At 43.2% G+C, this 23,378-nt stretch overlaps 1 protein-coding gene across 2 annotated transcripts; it reads right to left on the minus strand.

Moving 5' to 3' along the window:
* Positions 1–1,623: 1,623 nt before the first annotated feature.
* YWHAG (tyrosine 3-monooxygenase/tryptophan 5-monooxygenase activation protein gamma) lies at positions 1,624–23,293 on the minus strand. Of its 2 annotated transcripts, none has more exons than XM_074189455.1 (2): positions 23,153–23,293; positions 1,624–5,133 (listed from the first exon to the last, which is right to left on the minus strand). In XM_074189455.1, the coding sequence occupies exons 1-2, from the start codon at positions 23,237–23,239 to the stop codon at positions 4,477–4,479; spliced, it is 744 nt and encodes a 247-aa protein (XP_074045556.1). In that variant the 5' UTR covers positions 23,240–23,293; the 3' UTR covers positions 1,624–4,476. The 2 variants fall into 2 exon arrangements, with proteins under 2 accessions (XP_074045556.1, XP_074045557.1); XM_074189456.1 differs by lacking the exon at positions 23,153–23,293 and adding an exon at positions 22,034–22,631.
* Positions 23,294–23,378: the final 85 nt, after the last annotated feature.

Raw genomic sequence — 23,378 nt, forward strand, 5'->3', positions numbered from 1 at the left:
TTCTCTGTGATAAGATATACCTCACTGCAAAAAATTCATCATGTTTTGCCAGAGGTGTTATGTGATCACTCCTCTCCCCATTATTATGGATAATAGGAATCCTTATGACTGGGAATAAGGGAACTGAGTTCCACATAAGCCACTAAATGGCCAAATCCCTTTATTAGGACTGTTTTCTCCCCCTGTACGTAACAGATTTGGAATGAAAACCTCTCATCTTGAATGCTGCCTAGTTGTTTCTTAGTAAAAATCGATGGCCCCTGGGCAAAATTAGCAAAGAGCAATTTATAAACTATATTGTACAAACTTGGGGTACCACTTTCAGGACTTTTAATATAGAAACTTCTTTAAATGACATTAATGACCCCCCCCGTTTTTTTTTATTTCCACCTGCTTTCTTAGAATGCCTTAGGTTACTTTTTTTCTCAGAATATTTTATGCTAATCCATACATTATGGCCCAAAATGGGTGGAAAAAAAGAGGATGCACTTAAGAGAAAACTAATGTACAATAACACTTATGTTATTGTTTAAATTCACAATGCTGTGAGATCACTCAGGTTATAGAAGGGGCAATTTGGAAGCTCAAAACTTAAAATGGCTCACCCAAGGTCACATGGCTCTCTCTGCCAGAGGTAGGCTCTGAAGCTAGGTTTTCCAGACTCCAAGGCACTGGAGTCAAGATAGATTCTGCGTTTATTAAATCACAAATGTTAGTCTACCTCTCAGTTTACTTAAGGTGGGGATGTTATGACACCAGTGGGCAGAGAGATGCCCTAAACCTCAAGAGCTCCTAACAACACTGCAAGCCAACCATTCAAGAACTGCATGTCCAATTCCTGGACTCATTTGTACATTCCAGAATGACCACCTCAAATGAGGATTAAGCTGAACAATTGATTTACAAGCTAACTATAGAGAGTGAAAAGAACCTGCAGTCCAGATTTATAAAGTACTTATATGTTTTCTATTACCGACTACCCCATTCGGGGGACACCTTCTGGGCTTAAGCCCTTGGGGGGGGCTCATTATTTTGTCAGCATAACTTGGGAGCATCTATCAATCATGGCAATGATTTGCCTCGTTCGACTACCAACACAGCAGACTGTTCAACCTTCCAGGATCAGCCCCACTTTTATCCCATGAGGTCCTCATTACTTGGGGATCAGCTGCTCTGAAAGCCATGTCACTCATGGAACTACAATGAACTTCAACAGCATCTGGAAGGACATCTTTGATCTTTGGCTCCTTTCTCTCTATTACAGATTAAATACCAACCTGTCTTTGAAATGTATGAAATAAGAAAATTCAATTTTTGAAGAGAATATCTTCTTTTCTTCACATAAACCCACAATTTTGCTTTAAAGTGGAGGACAGAGTCAGGAGAGAACTCTTCTTCCTCAACCACCTGGGATCCTAGAGAGGTAACATGTACTTGACCATCCATCCTAAGCATGCCCACTCTCCAAGTCCCTCCCCAAATTCTGAGTCAACCTCTCCCACATACTGATGGAGAGAGAAACTAAGTGGGAAGCCTGGGGAGCCAGCTCATCACCTGCGTCAATCTTGGTGGAAAACGCAGAATAAACACACAGAACACAACCAAGTATGCACTGACATCAGATCAGATCTGTAAGTTTATTTGCTCAAGGTACGACAGCTACATAATGACTCACATTCATGATATTCCATCACTGAGGAAAACTGCTAAGAATGGTCCGTGTGTGAAATAATTCCTTACAGAAACACGGAGTTGAAAAATAATCACTGATTAGCGTAGACCTTAAAAATAGTTCACTGCATAATAACATGACAAAAAGCACAAAGGCTCATTCCAAGAACATAGTCATTGTTCTCCTACACTGTGATAGTTATAATTTCACCGTGACAATGAACACCAGACATTAAGATTAAGCTAATACTGGTGTTTCGTTTGCTTTGTTTTCCTTTTTAGAAACAAAATAAGATATAATTGCATGTCACTATAGCAACATCCATAACAGATCAATTTGTTACGATCACTATTTGGTAGAGCGAACTTTACCCCCAAAAGAAAAAAAAATAAATTAAAAAACTTTAAAAAATTTTTGAAGACTTAATTTTTTTTTTGTCATAGGAATACATAACATCTACAGTATAAGTTAATAAATCTCAAGCTACTGTATAGAAATACAACACTAGCATGCACAATATGGTATCGATAGAGTAATGGAGGAGCAGTCATTTCACTGGAGAAACAGTATCATAGGCAAGTGCATTTCTTAAAAAAAAAACAAAAACAAACAAACAAAAAAACAAAGAGGAAAGATCAGTGAAGCTGCTTAAGAATCCAATCCCCGCCCCCACTCTTCCCAGCCTCTGTGTGATCATGGTCTGAAGGGTTTGCTAAAAGCAGCCAAAGCTTTAGTTGAAAAAAAAAAATAGGTTTTGTAATTCCAGTAAATTACTTCCAAGTTTTACAGGTAGGGACAACACTGCTCACGTCTGAACATGAATTTAAATTACCTTAAAGTAAAAAAGAACCCCACTCCATCTTTCCCCCATCAGATCTTATCCTCTCCTGGCAGCTACCCCAAGTCTCCACTGGCAGCTGAAGCAGAATGCGGGGTCTTCCTATTCATCCTCCCATTAGGGGCCATTGCATTAGGACTTTCCCTAGTTCATGGAGATGAGCTACTAAAGGGAGTCACTGCAGGGGAGATTGTGTAATGTTACATTTATTCCACATTAGAACAATGATGTTTTCTGACTTCACTGGCATTTCAGCCCCATTTTCCCGATTATAAAGTCCAAATTGGTATAAAAATTAACGAGAAATGTTAGCCATTTTATTCAATGAATTGCTTATTCCTTCTTAAATGAGGGGACAAAAGTCAAAATACCCGTGGACTGTAAGACTTTAAACATAGAGCAGTTTTTGCAAAAAATAACTGAAAACATTCAAGCAACACTGATATACAGCAAGTCTTGAGATGGGCTTCTCCAAAAGGAGAAGGGACTCAAGGCGTCCTGGTAACCAATTGATGGCAAGAGCCCTGTACCTCATGTCTGGGCCAATCGAATAAAGCATTCAGCACAGTGGCAAGCCACAGCAAGACTAAATAAATGAAGGCAATGGCAGTCAACCTCCAATTTCCCATACTTTAATTTTTTATAAGTTGGTCAAGTCAAGAAAACAAATGCCTTGAAGTCAGACAAAACCAAGTATTCTAGGATCTGGGTCCCTGGCTAAATAAAAGAACTGCCGAAGGGGGAGGGGCACAAGTCTCTCTTTTTTCCTAGGACAGGGAGAAGGAAAGAAGGGACTGTTCCCGGGCTCCCTAAATTTCACAGGGACACATTTGTGTGAGCCTCGTTCTTCCGTTGTGGATTTCTCTACCAAATGGGCTTCGAGCACCTGAAGTTTCCCTCACTGTACCTACCCCAGCCTCTCAGGGTGGTCACCACACTTCTATATAACCCAGCAAGGCCGGAGCGCTGGGGTCCAAGGTACAGTGGGAGAGAGTCAAGTGAAGGGGACTGGCAGTGTAATCCCTGAGGAAGAAGCTGTGGCGTCATCTGGGAGAACACCAACACGGCACGAGACAGACAGACCTGAATTCTTTTTTTTTTTTTGTGGTGTTTAATCTTACTCCCCAAACCTACTTCTGTTTAAGTGTTTTACTATTTTTTGGTGGAGGAAACAGTGGAAAAGAAAAAGAAAAGGACAACGTTCCACGGCCACTTGCCAAGCACCTGTTATTACCCAGAGTCCCAGCACACGGCTCTGCTCCTCCTCCAGTGGGCCCGCCGGCCCGCAAGGGGAAGAAGAGAACACCAAATACCCAAGCAAATGAAGCGACACACTAGATGGCTTGATGTCACGTATGGCTGTCATGTAGAATACTGTAAACTGGAACTTAGTGTCAATACTGCAAAGCTAAGTCTTGAGGCTAGAGGAGCCGCCATACTATTGGGGGGGTGGGGGTGGGGGTTTGAAGCGATGCCAGGACGGCAGCGTGCACCCTGGAGGACACACGTCACTGTGACACAGGAACTATACACAGCACCCACAACTCAAGACATGAGCACGTGAACATTAAAAAAAAAACAAAAAAACAAAAACAAAAAACAGAACTCTTACTGGAACCACAGAACTTATTCAAATGAGGGCCAATCCATTCAAGTTGTTTTTTCGTCTTAAAACCCTATCACTAGCAATAAGTTAAATCAAAGACAGCTCCACTCGGATTAATCTACAGAACAGTCCATATGCCAGCGTGAGGCTGCCACTCCATACCAGCACAGCCAGCCCGACTTTCCACTAGTGGTATTTTGGCAAAAATGTCAAAGAGGCAATCAAAGATAGGCCGTGGGTTCCTCCCCGGGAAGGTCACCCCCTCCCTTCCCCTCCCCCACCCGACCCCCCCAACTTGTGGGAAAAAAATAAAGACTGCAGTAGTAGCATCAGCGTGCGGCTGCCAGTCCACTTGGGGTCTTAATTGTTGCCCTCTCCGCCGTCGTCGTCTTGCTGATCACTGGTCCAGAGCGTTAGGTTGTCCCGGAGGAGCTGCATGATGAGGGTTGAGTCCTTGTAGGAATCCTCATTGAGGGTGTCCAGCTCGGCGATGGCGTCATCAAAGGCGGTCTTGGCCAGGTGGCAGGCCTGCTCTGGAGCATTCTGGATCTCATAGTAGAAAACGGAGTAGTTGAGAGCCAGGCCCAGCCGAATGGGGTGAGTGGGCTGCATGTGCTCCTTGCTGATCTCATGGGCCTCACTGTAGGCCTTCTCAGAGGACTCGACCACCGTGGCCCTCTTCTCTCCCGTGGCCACTTCAGCCAGGTAGCGGTAATAGTCCCCCTTCATCTTCAGGTAGAAGACTTTGCTCTCATATTGTGTCTCGCTGCAGTTCTTGATCAAATAGTTGTCCAGCAGGCTCAACACGTCTTGGCAGACCGCTTCCAATTCCTTCTCAATCTTCTCACGGTAGGCGCGCACCATCTCGATCTTCTTCTCATTGCCATCGGCAGATGTCTTCTGCTCGATGCTGCTGATGACCCGCCAGGAGGAACGCCGAGCCCCAACCACATTCTTATATGCCACAGAGAGAAGGTTTCTTTCTTCATTGGACAGCGGTTCATTCAGTTCTGTCACCTGGATTTCGAAAGACAAAAAAGACATGAGAGCAAAGGTGAGATTCCTAGGGGTTGGAGCCATTTTTATGCTCTTCAAATTCAACTAAGACAGTCATTTACCAGAGAGAAGCGGCACAGAACAAAGGGAGGGGAGGAAGAGGGGAAAGATAGGTGCATCAAAACAGGCACAAAACCTCAAAATACACTGTCATAGAAACCCACTATTAACAAGAGACCCACATCAAGTGAGGCAGCCATACCTCTCTTTGGGGAAGCTAACAGAAATAATCACCTCTGCTGCCATCTTTGGACACTGGATCAGAAATCGAATGCTGATTAAAACCCAGTCTTTTCCCCACTGGGGGAGGGGGAAAGACAATTTCACTCAGTTAAAACACCAAAGAGCAACACATCAAATAACTCAATTCGGGGACCAAGATGGCATAGCAAATTTAGATCCAAATTAAGAAAGTCAACAGTTCCCTGAAGTCATCTTCTAAAACATTTTAACATTCTAGTAGGTTAATCTCTGTGTGTGTGTGTGTGTGTGTGTGTGTGTGTCTCTCTCTCTCTCACACACACACACACACACACACACACACACAAATAGGTAACATAAAGTTGACTTGGACTGTTGGCCTCATCCATGAAATAGCTTGATTATACCACAAGGTTTACACCAACATACATGTCACCCTTTCATTCTCAAACAGAATCACAGTGTTGTTTTCCCTTTATGCTTTCATTTACTTAATTCAGTTTACAAAATATTATGAATTAGTTTTAATGGCATCCCCCTAACATTTATGTGGCACAAATGTTCTGTTTCGGGCTGTCTTCCTTCAGATAATAGGCCAACTCTTCTACTACATGGTGGAGAAGCAGCAGCAGCTTCAACAAAAACAATTTGGCCACACCCTATGGAGTCCATCTTGATGCCCATAATTCCTTTGGCTAACTTACTTGGAACCCATCTTTCCACCCTGAGCCTATGGCCTTCCATTAGGTGGGAGAGGATGTATGTGAATATTGCCTCCAAATGGCTTTATTCACAAATGACATCAGCTTAAATCTCCTTGAACCATTAACAACTGATCCTTATCACATCTACGTGAGGGAGGCAGGAGATAAAGCATGGAAGAAGCCGGTGGCTCATACCCAGTGGCAAAGTCAACAAGCAGCAGAATCCAGAATAGAATCCAAATCCTCTGACTTCAGGTTGTGGTCTTTCTATCATTATGCAATCCTGCCTTGAAATCTTTTTGCTAAGCCATATTAAATTAACTTTTGCCTTATTAAAAGTCATTAATTTGTTAGAAATTATGAAAACAGAATATCAAATTATTTATAATTCTTTAAGATGTCAAATCCAATCCTGAAAACCTGTTTCCTAAGACTGTCTTACAGACAGTACTTTAAATTACATTCCATTTAACAGAGAAGAAAAAATTATTATAGAGGGAAAAACCAAGCCCATATAGTGAAATACTAAAAAAACCTAGATTCCAACCCAGCTCTTAATTAGTTTTCTTCTCATTAAACCAGATTTACTCCATTTCAGAGGTTAAGAAAGCTGTGTATCAAACATGGTTCAAATGATGTGATTAAGAATATTTATTAAATATTCTCTTTCTTGCTATTTAAGGGGCACACCACTACCAGAATGAAGACAGAGGACTGTTCATTTCACAATCTGAATGCCACCACCACAATGGAGAATGTCCATATTCCCAAGTATGAGGAAATCAGCAGAACTTTGCTGCCATCCCCACCCTCCCCAATCCACACTGAGACAAACCAAAGCTAGACCATGCTTGTTCTTTCAGCACATCAGAACTGAGTTTGCTATTTCACTAATTTTTTTAATCCAGCAGTTAGTTTTACCCCTTCCACTGGACAAATCTGTTCTGTCCTCTCTTCCCTTCCCTATTCTTGGCCCTGTCCCCCATTTAATCAACAGCCTCCTTATGAGTTTTTTTTTTTTGGCTTCTAGGATCTCCACCTTCCAATTTGGTTCACAAAATTAAACTGCCTCCATGTTCTGCTACGTTGTCCCCCTGTTCAAATACCTTCAATGACTCTCTATGGTCTTTAAAATAACACCCAAACTCCTCAGTCTATGTGGCTGCAGAATCTGACATCACTTCCATCTCATCCTCCCAATTCACCCATATTTCCACAGGCTCTCCAAATTGAATACTCTATAACACAACCTTTATGCAAACCCATCCCTACCACTAAGATTACCTCCCCCCCCATTAGAAAAAGACCTCCTTGGGGATGGGGAGAGGAGGGTTCAGCAGAAAGCAATGAAAATTAGCAGCTTTGTCATGAAAATATATTATATTATTCATGACTAACAAGAAATTTACCAGTAAAGCAACTCTTTGTTAAAAAAAAAAAAAGTTTATTCTGACAAAAAATATTGCTCATATTCCAGTGTTTCTAATTGGACAAATTTATAGGTCTGGCCAAGCCCATGGGTTCACTAAGCACAGCTCTCCTTGCTTTCATTGCAACATGAACCTTGGGTGCTCAAGACTACCAAAATTAAGTTCTGGCCCTTTCCCTAAATCATGCTGCCCTTATTTGAAGGGTCAAAAACTATTTAAAGCCCCAATTGCCTCACCACTATATATCATAAGGCTTTCACCAAATAAGGATTTGTTCTGAGGCAGTGAAAAGTTAGCAATCTGTGCTTATAGCAAGAAGTGTGTTTTTCTAACTTCCAGCCATAAAGTAGAACATAACAGCATTATGAAATCGTTCTATTACCTTTAGATCTAGTAACTCAGTCACATTTGGAAAATCCCCAGAGAGATTTCTCTGCCAATAAAAGTCCAGACCTAAGATCTTTTAATTTCTAAGAACTATGTCTTTCAGTCCTTAAAAAACAAAAATATTTATTCATTTGGTGTGGGGTGGTCACCTGAATGGAAGATACAAAAAGTATCCTTTGGGGGGGAGGGGAAGAAAGATGTATGTATCAAAATGGACTCAAGACACCCAGTTTTTAATACAAATAAAGGCAATATGACTTGAGCATATTGCAACAATTCTGAACATATTGCAGTCACACTAGTGACTGAAAGTTTAGCAAGAAATGCAGAGAAAGGACAAGGTTTTATTCTCCAGAGATTTTCTGCTAAAAAAAAAATCTGAGTTCAAGAATTCACTTAATTGGCTCCAATTCTGAGATCCGTGCTCTCCTAGTTCCAAGTTCAAATTTCACTTAGTGGGTCAAAGGTGCCAAAGAAACAAGGCTGTGAGGAAAAGGGAACTAGTATCTCTATAAAGCACAGCAACATTATTAATAAACTGCTCTACCTTAATCTTATGTTCACATGGGTAAATGGATAGAAAAAGCTGCTTCTTCGAGGAAACTTTATTGCTCCTGGAACAATTTGCCCTGACTTTCTCATTCTATGTTCAGTCACCTACAGAATATTCTTCTTTTAAAAAAAAAAAAAAGTATTTGCAAGGCAATGGGGTTAAGTGGCTTGTCCAAGGCTAGGTAATTAAGTGTCTGAGGCTGAATTTGAACTCAGGTCCTCCTGACTCCAGGGCTGGTGCTCTCTCCACTGCGCCACCTAACGGACCCCCAGAATATTATTCTTAAGCTTTCCAATTCTTCATCTGTCAGAGGCTGCATACATCAAGATTTCTCTGCCCAAGTATAATTAGGGTACCCTGAAGAGATGGTAAAGGGGCACTGAGACTCCTGAGATCCAGAGATCCATCTAAGCCTGTCCAAGGCTAGATCCACCAAAGATCTCCCCTGCAGGCCCAACAACTACACACCAAGCACTGTATTCTGCTTAGAAAACTCCAGGGCCAAAGGTGGAGAGAAGACATGTGGTCAACCTTCCCTGGGAAAACTTCTGGAAGAAGCCAGGGCTGACATCTTTCTCTTTGACTCCCACCCTCTTCGCCCCTTCTGTCTTCTGGGGTCATGTAGGACCTTACCCTCCATCTTACCTAAGGGGGTCATTTAAATACCAGAAGGCAGCTCTTCAGTCTTTCCTAAACTAAGTGACCCCCACCCCACCCCCCCGCCATGGGTCTTTGCAAAATATGACTTCTATATAAGCCCTTTTAAAAATCAAAGCTGTTCCTTAATGCCTCCATTTTTTTTCAAGGTAATGGGGTTCAGTGGCTTGCCCAAGGCCACACGGCTAGGTCATTATTAAGTGTCTGAGGCCGGATTTGAACCCAGGTCCTCCTGACTCCAAGGCCAGTGCTCTATTCACTGGGCCACCTAGCCGCCCCAATGCCTCCATTGTTAAAAAAAAAAAGTCAGGCCTTAAGACTAGGGAGCTAGAATCCTACTAGTAAGGTGACGAATTAGCTCTTAGGGGAAGGCGGGGTAGGACACTATGTCCCACTAATATTGGACATCTGAGAACACTATCATAGGCACAGACCGGCATGACAGAAAAGAACATCTATGGGTTACTGCTGGTGGGCCCAAATCCTGACACTCTCTAAAGTGAACCTTTAGAAATTTAGTAATTTAAGCTGTGTATATTAATTCTATAGTTTATAAACCTGAGTAAAGCACAATTCAACAAAGATTTATTTAAGAGCCACAACCTAAAGTGCTAGGGAGATCAAAGAAATAAAAACATGATTCTCTATTTCTCATGGGATGTCATTACAGGCATAGGGAGACAGTGTGATACAACAGGAGAGAACAATGTCTGGGGTCTGAATCAGACAGTGAGGGTCTTTGTGACTTCAGGCAAGTTATTCCCATCCTAAGGGCCTCAGTTTCCTTCCCTGCAAAATGAAAGTTAGACCTTGGAGTCAGTGACCGGACAGTCACATTTCAGAGCTTTGTTTCCTTTGCAATCCAAGAGAAGGCTGAATGTGCTGAAATTAAAAGTAGAAGCAAAAAGGATGAGGTGGGGGGGGGGGGACACCTGAGTGGGAGGGGAGCAACTGGTCAAAGGTCCTCAGCCCAGAGAGGCTCAGGGGGCAGCTAGGTGGTGCGGTGGATAGAGCACCGGCCCTGGAGTCAGGAGTACCTGAGTTCAAATCCGGCCTCAGACACTTAATAATGACCTAGCTGTGTGGCCTTGGGCAAGTCACTTAACCCGTTTGCCTTGCAAAAAAACCCCCCAACAAAAAAGAGGCTCAAGGCTGGGGATGAAGGGAGAGAAAAAGGAAAGTCAACAGATTCAAACTGTTGTGCAGAAGTCAAGGAAGAATGTTGACTTTCAACAGGCCATCACAGGCCACAGGGGATGCTAGAAAGGGCTCCCAACCTGGCAACCTGCCTCTACTGTGCCTCCCCATCAACCATGCAGAAGGGCCTAGGACAATTTGTCATTCCTAAGCTAGGGGTTCATGAACTTCACGATTTTGGAAAGCTTCAAGAAAGCAGCAGCCCAGGGTGGCTAGGTGGCGCAATGGATAGAGCACCAGCCCTGGAGTCAGGAGTACCTGAGTTCAAATCCGGCCTCAGACACTGTGTGGCCTTGGGGCAAGCCACTTAACCCCATTGCCTTGCAAAAAATAAAAATAATAAAAAAGAGAAAAGAAAAAAAGAAAAGAAAGCACCAGCCAACTGTATTATATTATAAATGAGCAAGCAGGCATTCCTTCTATAAACTAAATGACACATCTCTTTATATTAAAAGTATTTTTCAAATGTAGAGAGATGCTATAACACAAATTTCACTTTGGTCATTATATATTTTCTGATGCTGAAAGCAAGAGTCCTCATGATCAAACAGATTGGAGATGATTGAGGTTCCTTCTAGTTCTAAAATTATTCTTGTTCCTAAGGCTACAAAAAGAGGCAATGATTTCATCTATGTCAATCACTATGGCCAACTCAAAACCACATGCCACTGGGCTCACACTTCTGTTAATGGCTAGAAGAATTTGTTACTAATAAGACAAGGAGCAAACACAATTTTTCTTGTATCCTTTCAAGGTTTCTTAAGGCATCACAAATATGACAGAAGGAAGTTAGCCAAATGCACTACAGGAAGAGTTGTGAAGTGATCCAACTATTGAGAAAAGTAATTTGGAATTATTCTGAGAAAAGAACTCACATGGGTCTACTTTGACCCAGACTCCACCCTCCACCCCTCACTACAAGGGATACATACATACACATACAAGAGGTTAATATTAAAAAGTGGCCTTAGAAATATGAATATAGTGAAAAAGACCTGATAACTCAACAGAAGCCCACTGACTAGTGAATGATTAAACAACCTGAGGTATTTAAATGCAATGAAATATCATCGGTGAATGTGACTATAGAACCACAAGAAGACGTTTATGAACTGATGCAAATGAAAAATAGAAGTGAGAAAACAATATACACGATCATCATAATATCACAAATGGAAAAGAACAAAACAAATAAAAATGAGAGAGAAAATAGTCTTTTTGTAGAAGAAGGGACTATGGCTTTGGAATACAGCACATGATGTGTTGATTTCCCTACCCTCCTCCAATTTAACTGCATGTTATAGTGCAAAATTCTCTTAGGATCTCCTAATCATGATGACTAAATTTTATTAACTGTTTATAATAAAGCCCAACCAGTATGCCTTTCTTGAAGGTCCCAAAATTGGTGCAGCCAAGGCAGGGACCCAATTTTCTGACTTTTATTCAGGGTTTTTTTAAATCACACTAATGAACATTCCATAGTGTAGTCAATTAACAGAACTGCAAATCAGTATTCTATATATACTACCTTCCTGGTGTCTGTGAGCTAGTATTTAGTGGAAAATAAAAAACATCCTCAGCTTACCTTACCTATTTGGTCCTTTCTTCAAGTATTCCCTTAGGAGACCTGTAAAAGAACCTAAGGCTCAGGTAAAAATCAATCTGATAGGCAGTTGAAACTAGGTGAAAAGTCACTCTACAGGAAGGGGTAAAGATACAACTTCAGCAACTGACACTAGTTACCACAATTAGGAGGCCAAAGACACAAAGCGCTATTTTTAATACTTTAAAAAAATATCTTGGTGGGTGGCTAGGTGGCACAAGTGGATAGAGCACCAGCCCTGGAGTCAAGAGTATGTTCAAATGTGACCTCAGACACTTAATAATGACCTAGCTGTGTGGCCTTGGGCAAGCCACTTAACCTCATTGCCTTGCAAAAAAAAAAAAATCTTGCTCCACTCATCAGAACCAAGAAAGATACTAGGTGCTTGGTCCACTAAAAATTGCAGAATTCAAACTTTCTTTTAATTACTGGAAAAAAGTAAAATTGCAACAAAATAATTTTCTTCTGGAACATCAAGATTCAGCTCAATTTCTAACTTGAAAAATGAGTAATTCCTGCTCTAAAAATTATAAACTAAAATTCTATGATGGATTACAGGTAACAAGGCAAGATGCATTATATAAAAATGTGTATGTGTATGTGTGAAAATAAAGATAAAACACCTTGACATGGAGAAGTTGGTATAAGATAGTGGAGGTTTCTTTTGGCTCTAAATTCGATCACTGTATTATATTCAGAAACTGCCTGTATTTGGAAATCTTCTCTGCTCAGTGTTCACTTCAGTCCAGCCTGAACTTTATTCCCACTTCACGGTCTAAAAGGTCTGGTTTTCTCCCACCACTGAAGAAGCACTTTGCCCCCAACAGCACTTCAATGCTCTGTTTAGAGGAAGAGAAGATCATCGGTGAGTTTCCACTTCACTAACTTCCTCATAAAAACACATTGCTGTGCCCCACCCACCAATAAATAGAAATTCAACAATTGGCTGAACAGGCTTTTCAAACCCAGACTCTCTGAGGTCAGGTAGACAGATGGTGGTTCTGGAATCACCAAAACAATGGCTAGTGTCTCGTCTTCAAGCACTTTGTACTTGGAATAGACTCAGCTACACTTGGCTTTCTTTTTTTTTTTTTAGTTTTTTGCTCGGCAATGAGGTTAAGTGGCTTGTCCAAGGCCACACAGCTAGGTCATTATTAAGTGTCTGAGGCTGGATTTGAACTCAGGTACTCCTGACTCCAGGGCTGGTGTACTATCTGGTGCTCTATCCGCTGTGCCACCTAGCCGCCCCCACACTTGGGTTTCCTATTATCATTGAGGCACCCATGACGTTAACCTTTTTTTTGTGTGCGATTCTTCTCCTTTTCAAGCCTACTCTCAACATTTAAACCTGATTGAACCAGGAGCAGCTTTGGCCAAAGAGGTGCAATGAGAGCTACTCTATCTCTAACTTGAGGTCCTTATAAAGACCAGAAAAAAAAAAATCTCCTCATCCTGTCCTGTACATGATATGATCAGTAAATAGGCTTGAGCTCCTTTGTGCATCACACCCTCAATTCTAGTGATCCATCTTTTGATCCAGTTTAGCATTTTCACAAAAATATATTATATCTCAATAGGCACATACCACTAGTTCTGATGACAAATTAAATCCTGATGAGAGTAACTATCTGACCAGCATGGCACCATGGATTTGAAACTCAAGGTTCTCTAGTCATCCCGTTTAATCACATGGGCCCAACCAGCTGCCAAAGACCTGTTAATCAACACTTCTGCATAATCCTCCTAACTCAGATCTGTCAGAGGGACCTCTTCCTCTTTTGAAGGATTCCAACTTCCTCCTAATTGTCCAGTCTCTCTTCTCTCCAGTCCAATTCTGAGACCCAGAGGCCAAAACCACCCAAGGTTTTACACTGACCTTAGGTCAACTCTAGACTCCTCTGTGGGGATTTAACATCCTTCACAGACTGGCTCCGGCTTCCCCTTCCCCCCCACACCTGCTTGGCCTTCTCTGGGTCAGTCCCTTTCCTGACTCCAAGCTTCTGCAGTCTGCTGCACAGAACTGCAATCCCTCTGCCTCTTTAAAACCTTGCACTCAATTATTGGGAGTGGACTTCCTCAGAGGCTGACTTCCCACACCAAATTCTACAAAAAGTCTTCATCCAGGGGCGGCTAGGTGGCAGCAGTGGATAGAGCACCGACCCTGGAGTCAGGAAGACCTGAGTTCAAATCCAGCCTCACCCGCTTAACCCCACTGCCTTGCAAAAACAACAAAAAAAGCCTTTGTCCCTGGAGTTGGCCATGGTCCTCCCTCAAGCCCCAAGGAGTAAACTTTTTAATTTACCCAGTGTACATAGTTTGCCTTCCTAAAAGGTAGACTATAAGCTGCCTGAGGGCATACAGCCTAACACTTAATAAGGATTAGATGACGATTGCTGAATCAACTTTCCAAGAATGAGATTAAATCATTTATATAGAGTACAGGAAAGCAAAAAATGAACAAGAACACGCCCTAATTAACTTAATCCTTGTCCTTAGGCAGGAAAGACATAGGAAGGGAAGACAAGAGAAACCAAATCTACTAAAATGCAGGCTTTAATTGTAAATGGTTATCTAAGATAATATCAGATATTAATATCAAAAATTCTATCAGAATTTAGTCTACTATTATTGAAACATATACAGATAGACATAGCCATTAACATAATAACAAAGGATATGACCACAAAACACCTATTTTTACAGTATAATATTTAACATCATTTTACATTATAAGAGCATATACCAAGGGAGGAATTTTAAATACATACCACTACATCTAAAGGACCAAGTACTCTGAGATTATAGAGAATTTCCCATGTATTGATAAGATAGCCTAATAAAACTTCTAAAATAGCTTCCCAGAAGACATTCACGTACACAAGGAGGACCTGCACTGATTCATTCCTCCAGCCCAACAGATAACTGCCTTCGAATCCACAATAGAAGGTAGTTTAGTAATTATACAGAGTGGCATTAAGTTAACTGCTAAGGAAACAAATTAAAAAGGAACCATGTGAAGTCCAAGTCAAAATAGAAAAAAAAACTGGAAAAAACTAGTTAATTTTTTTAACAGGTAGATTTATTGAAAAACAACATGTGGGGCATAAAAGACATACCCCATATAAAGAGAAATACCGGGAGGTGGCTAGGTGGTGCAGTGGATAGAGCACCGGCCCTGGAGTCAGGAGGACCTGGGTTCAAATCCTGCCTCAGACACTTACTACCTAGCTATGTGACCTTGGGCAAGTCACTTAACCCCATTGCCTTGCAAAAATCTAAAAAAAAAAAAAATACTGTTAAGGACAATTATGCTACTTTGAAGGACCTGAAAATGTCACACAGAAGGGACAGAATATCTGTCAAAATTTTAACTTGTTTATCATAGCAGGAACAAGAAACTATTCCTAGGATAAATTCAAACTTCAATGAGGTGGAGAGAAGAATTAGATCACCGAATTGGGTAAAAGTACTTAGGTAGTAATCCTTTAGGAAACTCTTTCTAACCCTGCTTTATGCACCTTCTCAATTTCCTTCCTCTATGCCTCATATTGAATGGAGGCAGCTATGGGTTCTCTAGAATCAAGCAAATGGAACCCAAGTGCAGGGGAGGTCCTCCAAAGGCAAAGATTTTGAATGAAATATACAGTCATATTTGCCTCTTAAAGTCTAGTTTAAATTTAGAAAGGCTGGTTACCAGAGGTGTGGCTACCAGGCATTTTTTCAGAGGGGGAGAACAGGAATTCATTCAAGTTTCTACAGGGGTACCCCAGAAGTGCTGTGACTTGCACTACTTCTCAAAGGGTCACAGATCCTTGAATTATTTCATTTCACCTATTTGGTAACACCTGATGGGGATATGCTTGAAGAGCTGAATACCTGACTATCTTTCCAATTGGATATTCTTTTATCTTTACCAATAAATGGCTCCATTTCTAATCTAAAGCCTGTTTTTTTAATGTAGTCATTCACTTTACAAGTTCTGATACAAGCAGTTAAATGGTGATAAAAAATTTTATTCCCCTCATTTCCAAAATGACTAGCACCATCATTAAAAGCAATTAATCTTACAGTCCTAAATCATATAAAAAGAACATGATCCTCTTAAAAACATTCAAGACAGTTATATAAATAGTATTTACCCAACAGAGGGAGCCAGTCATTAACATCTTTTCTTATCTGGTCTCTCTGAAATACCATCTTTCCATAGGAAAGATTTAGGTTGTAAAAATTAACCTCTAGACTGGGTATTGTCATTTTAGTTTTCAGCAAGCTCTCTCAGACCCATAGTTCTAGCCTCTTTTCTATGAGTAACATCATTTTAAAACTAAATGATAAATGATTATAAACAGCTAAGCTGTTTCTGAAGCCTCCAGAAGCCTCAATCCATGTGGAACAATTCTGTTTTTCAGTGCTAAGCAATGAGTCCCAAGTCTGGCTTCTCAGAAAGCAAATTAAAGCCCACACCAAAGCAAAATTGGCTTCCTGTTGATATCACTCACGTTTATCCCTTCATCCCTTTGGCGCTCTATCAGAAATAAGGCAAGACAAGCCAGAGGGAAGGACTTCAAAAGATTATGTGGTGACTCCTTCCTCTTGGGCTCCCTAAGAAGGGTCTAATAAAGATGAAGGCCCTTCTCTGCTTCACTAAAACCTGAGATTAGAAGGGAGAAAGCAGCCTCTTTTTCCCAGCCATGAATGAGTTTTTAAAGGTGATCAGCTAGGGATACACACCTTTCCCTTTTTAATTCATCTTAGCTGCCAAGTAATTGAAGTTCAAGGGAAGAGAGACCCTGAAGTACCCTTCCCTCAGTGTTTCATCCCTCTCCACCCAGTGGTGGTCTCAGAACCACTGATGGGGGTGGGGGAGAAAAGAGGGAAAGACCCCAGAGTGTCACCTGTTGCACTATCAGAAGAAAAGCCCTCCACTAACCAAACACCTCACAAATGGTGGTGCAAACTATGTTGAAAGACCCCCAGTGAAAGGGATCCCAGAGGTAGTCCAATTCAATTAGCTCTGGTAGCTTTTCCTTTATAAACCTAAATTAGTCTTCGAGACCCTACCGACTATCTTCTCCCCCAGACTATCTTCTCCCCCAATGTCTAAACTTCCTTTTCAACCAACCTTCGGATGAACCATTGCCAGCCTGGTTGCTGTCTTGTCTTCGATTTATTTCCTAAACCAACCACAGTGACCTACACTCTCCTCCACACATGGTTTGACCAGGGGAGAATACAGGAGTCTTTTTATGTCACCTCAATATTCCTGAAACTTCTCTTATGTAATCCATTAGTTTTGCTTGGCTGTTCAGCACCCCAGAAAGAGAAGGGAGGTGGCACCACAGGGGATAGAGCCCTGGGGTCCTGGAGTCAGAAAGACACCTTCCCCAGTTCAAATCTCCCCTACTGTCTAACCCCATCCTGTACTTGGGAAATTGATTTTTCGAACCCAAAATGTTAAGACTTTACCTTTCTCCCAAATTATTATCAACCTAATGTCTTGATTAATGTTCCTGGATCTTTCTCTCCTGTCTTTATGTTCCCTGAAAGTTTGTTAAGGATTCAATCTTTATAACCTTATCCAAAGACCTTAATTAGGCCAGCCCTGTTTCCTTTGGCAGTGGGGAGGTTGGGGGAGAAGAACAAGACAAATAATTTTTCAGTGTGTTTTAAAGAAAAAGGAGGATTTCACTGGTTGAAACCTACACAAGCACTGACATAAACATTTAATAGTTAACTCTAATCCCTGCACAGATAACAGACTGTATCTAAAATGCAATACTTTCAAAACACAAGAATTATCCGCTCTCTGAAGCTATTGTTCCTTGAATTGTTTTAGCCAGTTTTCTCCATATTTCAAGTGCCCCAGCTATCTTCCCTCCCCATTTATACCTTACCAATTCTACTGGTGGCTGCTTGCCCTTCCCTTGATCTATGCTCACAAACTCTGAGGACTATCAGTGCTGGAAAAAGTCAGTATCAAAGCACACTGGCAGGATGTAGAGGGGTTACTTACACTTCTGCTGGGCCTTCCCTGCTGAGGAAAGAGAATTATTCATTCATTATCTTTTTGCGGAGATACCGAATCACTCTAAGGAGGGCAGCCCAAGACTAAAATCATTCTAGAATTTCATTATTTTTAAAGGGTTTCTTTGCAAGGCAAATGGGGTTAAGTGGCTTGCCCAAGGCCACACAGCCAGGTAATTAAGTGTTTGATGCCACATTCGAACTCAGGTCCTCTTGACTCCAGGGCTGGTGCTCTATCCACTTCATCATCTAGCTGCCCCCAAAATTTCTATTTCAAAGTGATTTCCTTTATAGAGCCATCTAAGTCTTGGTCCTATGGGCAGCTTCTTCCTGGGCTAGGAGGTTCTTACTCCAAGCCCAGTGACATAGCCATCATTCCTCTCCTCCAACCAAGCAAATTTTAGCCACCATAATTCCTTCCTTCAAGTCCTAGGCTGGATCAGGTTTAAACCCTCCTGCTGCCTTCTTGCTAGCCCACTGCAGCTGCCTTTTCACACTCAGCTGTTTGGGGGGGGAGGGGAGGGGCTCTTTAATGTCCCTCCTCCACCACCAGCTGCCCACTGTGATCACTGTCATATTCCCAGCCCTGATAACAGGCCTCCTAGTGACAGAATTATTGGACATGAAAAGACAATTCATATTATACTTAGTCCTCTTCCTCAAGCTCAGAAACTGGATCTCTAGAAAACAAAAGGGGGAAGATTAAGGATGTATTTGGCATAAATGTGAAGTGGAAAAAAAAATGTCTTCATTCCATTAAAAGTTCTGTACATGAAATCTAAGCCATTTCTCTAAACATGACCAAAAAGCATTATCATGGATGAGACCAATGTCCAATCCAGACAACGAAAAATCTTATGGCAGATTCACAAGAGAAATGCAGAAGTACATAGAGTATGCTTACTCATGAATGGTTACTGCAAAAGAATAAGCCTAAAAAAAAGGAGAATCCACGCAAAAACCAGGAGACTAGCCCTGGAGCTCAACAGGAATCCATGATTGGCACAGAATGGCTCAATACCATCCAAGGATCTTTGTCTGACTCCAAGTGCTTTCACAGCAGAAGGGGCTACTTATAAACATTTGCAACTTCTTTGCATTGAAAACCCACTATGATCTTTGCACCTGTTTGCAGCCTTAGTTATAGGACATATTAAGATCACAGAAATAAAATAAAAAGGTCATGAGGCAATCAGAGCTAAGTTGTTTAAGCTTTGAGCTATTTTGTACTTGGGGGTTTTTTCTGGTTAATGTTTTTGGGTGAGACAGGGGTGAAGGTCAAGATGGACAAAATTTCATCATTGCAGGAGAACTCTTAGTGTGCAACTTCCCATCATTGATGGATCCCAGTCAAATCGTTGACCAGGTGATTTCACTGCATGGTCCATGGATGGACAGAGTCAGCCTTGAAGTCAAGAAATCTGAGTTCAAATCCCACCTGGCTTATGTCACCTCAGTAGCTACAGAAGAGTAACCTGCAACTCCTAAGAGTGGTTCCACACTTCTGAGGTACAAGTGGAAAACAGGATAGCCACCCTTTCCAGAGAATATGAATTAGTCTTTACAAGGGGCACAGAGTTAGGGCAAGAATCACTAGCGAGGAGCTATTTTTGCACTTTTTATCATAAGGCTACTTGCCAAATGACATTAATATTCTGTTCCTAGAAAGAAAAAAAAACCCAACCTGATGGGACCAAAAAGTATTAAGTCTTTTGTGTGGCTGCCTACATCACCAGGTAGTACAGTATCCTTGAAGGAACATTCAAAAAGAACTGGGAAAGAACTGCTTCATTAGAGTTGGGATGAGGAAGAATAAGACCCTTTAAATATATTTGAGAAAGCCCCTCTCCTTCTTCCACAAGCCATTACCTAGTGGGGCAGTACACCTAGATTCAAAGTCAATACCCAAAGAACTCACCTAAGTGAGCCTCATGTGGTTTCTGGGTGCTGGCTGGCATCTTTAAAATAGAAATTCAGCACTCAGAAAAGGGATGGGCAAACAGTAGGCACTTTATAAAATGTTGAGCCGACTGAAATACTAGAAACCAAGCAGTGTCAGGGTTGTACACTGCCACCTGGCTCAGTGCTTATGATCATCAATATGTCCCACTTAGCATTGGAACATCTGTCACCCTACTGGTTGTATTCTAAGTAGGGTAGAATACTAAAAACTTTTATCCTTTTGCATAAATCCAGAATTTGATTTATGTGAGACGACTAAAATATAATATAGGGCACTTTAAGAACTACAAAGTATTTTACAAATATCATGTCAATTGATCCTCACAACATCCTTGGTAGGTAGGTGGTAGCACTATACCCATTTTACAGATGAGGAAACTGAGGCAAACAACTTACATGGCTTGCCCATGGTTACAAAGCTAGTAACTGTCTGAGGTTGAATTGAGTCTCCGGACTCAAAGTATAGCAGTCTATGTACTGAGTCACCTAGGTGTCTCAAAGGTACTAGGAAGAAATATCACTATAATTCTATAACTCTAGAGGTGTTTTACATTTAAGCAGAGGCTCTTCCTTCTCTGGTTCTCCATTTAAACATTTAACTCAAGGTTTAAAAAAGATAAGCTAAGTAAAGTCCTAGATTATCAAGGAGACAATGACCTTATAGCAGCTGACATTTAAGCTAATCCATATCCCTTGACCCTTACAACTGGTCCACCTTTGAGGTAGGTCCAGAGAAATTAACTGATTTGTACTCATACACCAATGAATCAATCAGCCATTCAATCAATCTACATTGATTAGGCACCTGAGTTCCAGGCTCCATGCTAAGGGCAGACATCATCTGGTTTCCCAAGTCCACTAGTTCCCACTGGCTCTCCAAGGGATATATTCAGAAGATCAATCAACTATGGAACTCCTCAGTCTCAAGAGGGAAGAATTCCCATCACTTGAAATAAAGGTTGGCAGACAGCCACCTCTGAGAAGCCTGCAGAGGTATTATTACTCCATTAGTGATAATGGCTATTGATCCAGCCATCCTGGAATACACATCAACTGAAAAAAGGGGGGGGGGGGACAAAATTTGAGGTATAAGATTCCTAATGATCAGATGTACTGGGAAGGTGATTTCTTTAAAATTAAGAAAGTCTCCAAATCCCTAGTGAAATATAAAGGGTTAACACTGTACCCAGGTGAAGGTCATAGAGAGGCTCCTTTTTTCTTTCCCAAGCCAGTTGCAAGTACTGGTAGCCTACTTAGAGAATTAGAAATACACATTTCTTAGCAGGCTATTACAAAACCCAAGTACAAAAATGATACCATCTAGTTCCTGGACCCAAGATATAGCAAGGGGCTATTCAAAAAGAAAGAAGGGAAATTCATTTAAATTTGGAAGAAAACAGTTCAGGAAAAAGACATATTTAGTCAGATCAATTCATATCATGCTAAGATTTTTCATTTTCACAGGACACCCACACACAACTGTCACTGCTTTGTAGGAGAAGTGACCTCAGTCTCTGAGGCAGAATGATACCCACCATGAGGGCTGGGGGGGGGGGGGTCAGATAACAGGCCCATGGGGATGAGAGCTATCACTTACCCAGCGCTTAGCTCACCAACTCCTTAACTAGAGAAGTCCTCCATTCTCTTTTACCTTTGTATCAATCCTGGGAGGTAGCTGCTATTATCCCTATTTTACAGATAAGGAAACTGAGATGAAGTGACTTGCCCAGAGAATCAAGCCAGGTTTCTCCTTTGGTCCTCCTTCCATGCTTCCCTCCCCCATTCTAAAAGCATGTTAACAAGATCCCCCTGTTGGCAAAATGTAAGGTTACACAGTCACTATGTGTAGCTAAGGCAGAATCCAGATCTTTCTAACTCTAGGCTTGGCTCTCTATCCAATGGATCCCTCCTTGAAGGAGATGAGATCTGAACTCTCCTAAGACTGATGTGAAATCTACCATACCATGTGGACGCTTTTCATAAAAACACTTCCTTTAATTCAAGCCCACACCTTAGGATTGGATTAATGAGCTCTATTTCTACCACAAGGTCCAAGTAGGAACTCATCCTTCTTTCCAAGCTTATTTGGGGGAGAAATTGAGGTTTTGGTTTAAAGCTGGATCCAAGAGTCATGTTACCGTACCATCAAATTCAAACATTAGCGGCTTATCAATGGCTATCTGTATCCCACTTTTTTGCTGATGCTCAGCCCCAATACACATCTGGAGGTGACTGATCTGGGGCAGCGGCAGTGACCGCTCCATCCCTCAGCAGTTTCCTCGTCTCCGGCGGGGCTACACAATGACATTTTCAGCCCCACTTGGCTCTTGCACGATGGCATTTCTGCATTACCTTGGCCATGGGCCATTGGAACACTCCCTACCACCTGGGTGCATTGCAGCCTCGGTGCCATCATGTGTGACATCACCGTGTTGCTACGGCAATGAGCGCCAGGTCATAAGCTTTCCTGCAAAGCTGCAAACGAGGGAGAGTTAGAGGGTCCAAAGACAGGGCGGTGGAGACAAATCCGTTTAGGGCTCGGCTCGTTTGCTGGGGGGCTGCGGGGCTGCAAGAGAAGAGGCCGTGGTTTAGGGACCCGCCAGGGTGGCCTTGGCACCAGCGGCGTGTGGAGGGGGGCGCCCCGGCCCCTCCGCATGCTCTTTTCTGGCTGTCTAATGTAAAAGGCTCCGCCGCCCGGCCCGCTTCCGGGGTGCAGCTTGCCGCAGGGGATCCCCAACAAGGCAGGGCTCCCGGGAGGGTCTCGCGGCCCCTCCACCCCGCATCCGGGTCTGCCCTCTCCTCCAGGGACCCCATTGTTACCTGCGGCAGCCCCCGGGCTCCCCGGCTCCTGCCATTTCCGGGCCCCCCACGCCCCAGCCGCGGACACGTCCCCACTCCACAGAGAATGCGGCAATCCGCGCGTGGGGGCGCGACCCCCGGCGGGGCGGGGGCGGCAGGCGGACAAAAAGGGCCGCGGCCCCCCGCGAGCCCTCCCCTCCCCCTCGCCTCCCCGCAATACGACAAACGGAGAAGCTTCTGGAGCGCCGGCTCCCGCCTCCCACGGCCGCTTTGTTCGCGGGGGCAGCCCCCCCACGGAGGAAGCCCCCCGCGAGGCGGACAAGGGGGCGCCCGCGGGGCGGGGGCGGCACGCGTGGCCCCGGGCCCCCCCCGGGCGCCGCCCAGCCCCGCGGCCCCACCCCACCCCCGCCGCGGGGCGCCGGGCCGGGCCGGGCCGGGGCGGGGCGGCCGGGCGGGCACTCACGTTCTTCATGGCCGCGGCCATGTCGTCGTAGCGCTCCGCCTGCTCGGCCAGCCGGGCTTTCTGCACGAGCTGCTCGCGGTCCACCATGTTCGCGGGGCGGCTCGGGCCGGCGCCTGCGGGCTGCGGGCTGCGGGCGGCGGGCGGCGGGGCCGGGGCCGGGCGGGCGCGTGCGCGGGGCGGCGGGGCTGGCGCGGGCTGGGCTCGGGCTGCCGCCGCGGCCGCTGCT

The sequence above is a fragment of the Macrotis lagotis genome, chromosome 5 (genome assembly GCF_037893015.1).
Source record: "Macrotis lagotis isolate mMagLag1 chromosome 5, bilby.v1.9.chrom.fasta, whole genome shotgun sequence".
Classification (NCBI taxonomy): Eukaryota; Metazoa; Chordata; class Mammalia; order Peramelemorphia; family Peramelidae; genus Macrotis; species Macrotis lagotis.

Bases quoted from the DNA above. Each gene is read 5' to 3' on its own strand.
- YWHAG (XM_074189455.1), bottom strand. From the start codon at position 23,239: ATGGTGGACCGCGAGCAGCTCGTGCAGAAAGCCCGGCTGGCCGAGCAG. The intron at 5,134-23,152 runs GTGAGTGCCCGC...TTCGAAATCCAG, and splicing joins TGGCCGCGGCCATGAAGAAC to GTGACAGAACTGAATGAACC.